Source organism: Penaeus monodon, chromosome 22, assembly GCF_015228065.2.
Source record: "Penaeus monodon isolate SGIC_2016 chromosome 22, NSTDA_Pmon_1, whole genome shotgun sequence".
Taxonomy (NCBI): Eukaryota; Metazoa; Arthropoda; class Malacostraca; order Decapoda; family Penaeidae; genus Penaeus; species Penaeus monodon.
The window spans coordinates 8,211,152-8,211,756 of record NC_051407.1 but is presented as its reverse complement, the minus strand read 5'-3'; the positions used below and the strand labels follow the sequence as shown (position 1 = coordinate 8,211,756).

At 43.3% G+C, this 605-nt stretch overlaps 1 protein-coding gene across 1 annotated transcript in view; it reads left to right on the top strand.

The window, feature by feature from the left end:
• The first annotated feature begins 130 nt into the window (after nt 1–130).
• LOC119587553 (pupal cuticle protein 36-like) overlaps nt 131–605 on the top strand; it is a 1,324-nt gene continuing 849 nt past the window's right edge. Inside the window, exons 1-2 of the mRNA XM_037936275.1 lie at nt 131–142; nt 355–605. The exon at nt 355–605 is cut by the window's right edge and continues 849 nt beyond it. Coding sequence (XP_037792203.1) covers nt 131–142; nt 355–605 — 263 coding nt within the window. The remainder of the gene's footprint in view (nt 143–354) is intronic.

Sequence of the window (605 nt, the reverse complement as noted above, 5' to 3'; positions counted from 1 at the left end):
AGTTTTCCACATATTCACCGATATTAACTGTGAGTGAGAAGGGGGTGGGGTCACTGAGAGTGCAATAGGAAGGGGAGAGAATGTAAGTATATAAGGCTGTGCTTAAGAAGACGAGCCAACACCTTCCACCATGAAGCTCTTGGTGAGTAATACTTTCTTCTTCGTATAGTGAAAATATATTTCATTTTCACCTCACATTTGTGCATCGTATCCGCACATATCACACACATTTAAGCACAACCATTCCTACACTAATTCATATAGGTATATATATAGTAAGTAATGCTTGATATCAAACAAATCGTAAATAATAGTTTCATGTAATGCAATTTGGTAATAACTCATTCACTACAGGTTCTCTCGGCACTCGTCGCCACAGTATACGCGAAACCCCAAGGCTACAATTTAGCCTCGCCATCGGGAGGTAGATTCTCTCATGGTGGAACTCACTCATCCGGAAGTGGCTTTTCTAGTAGCGGTGTAGTTTCCGGTGGAGGATTCTCAAATGGCGGTGGAGTGTCTAGTGGAGGATTTTCAAGTGGCAGCGGAATCTCTAGTGGAGGATCCTCAAGTGGCGGTGGAATCTCTGGTGGAGGTTTCTCCGA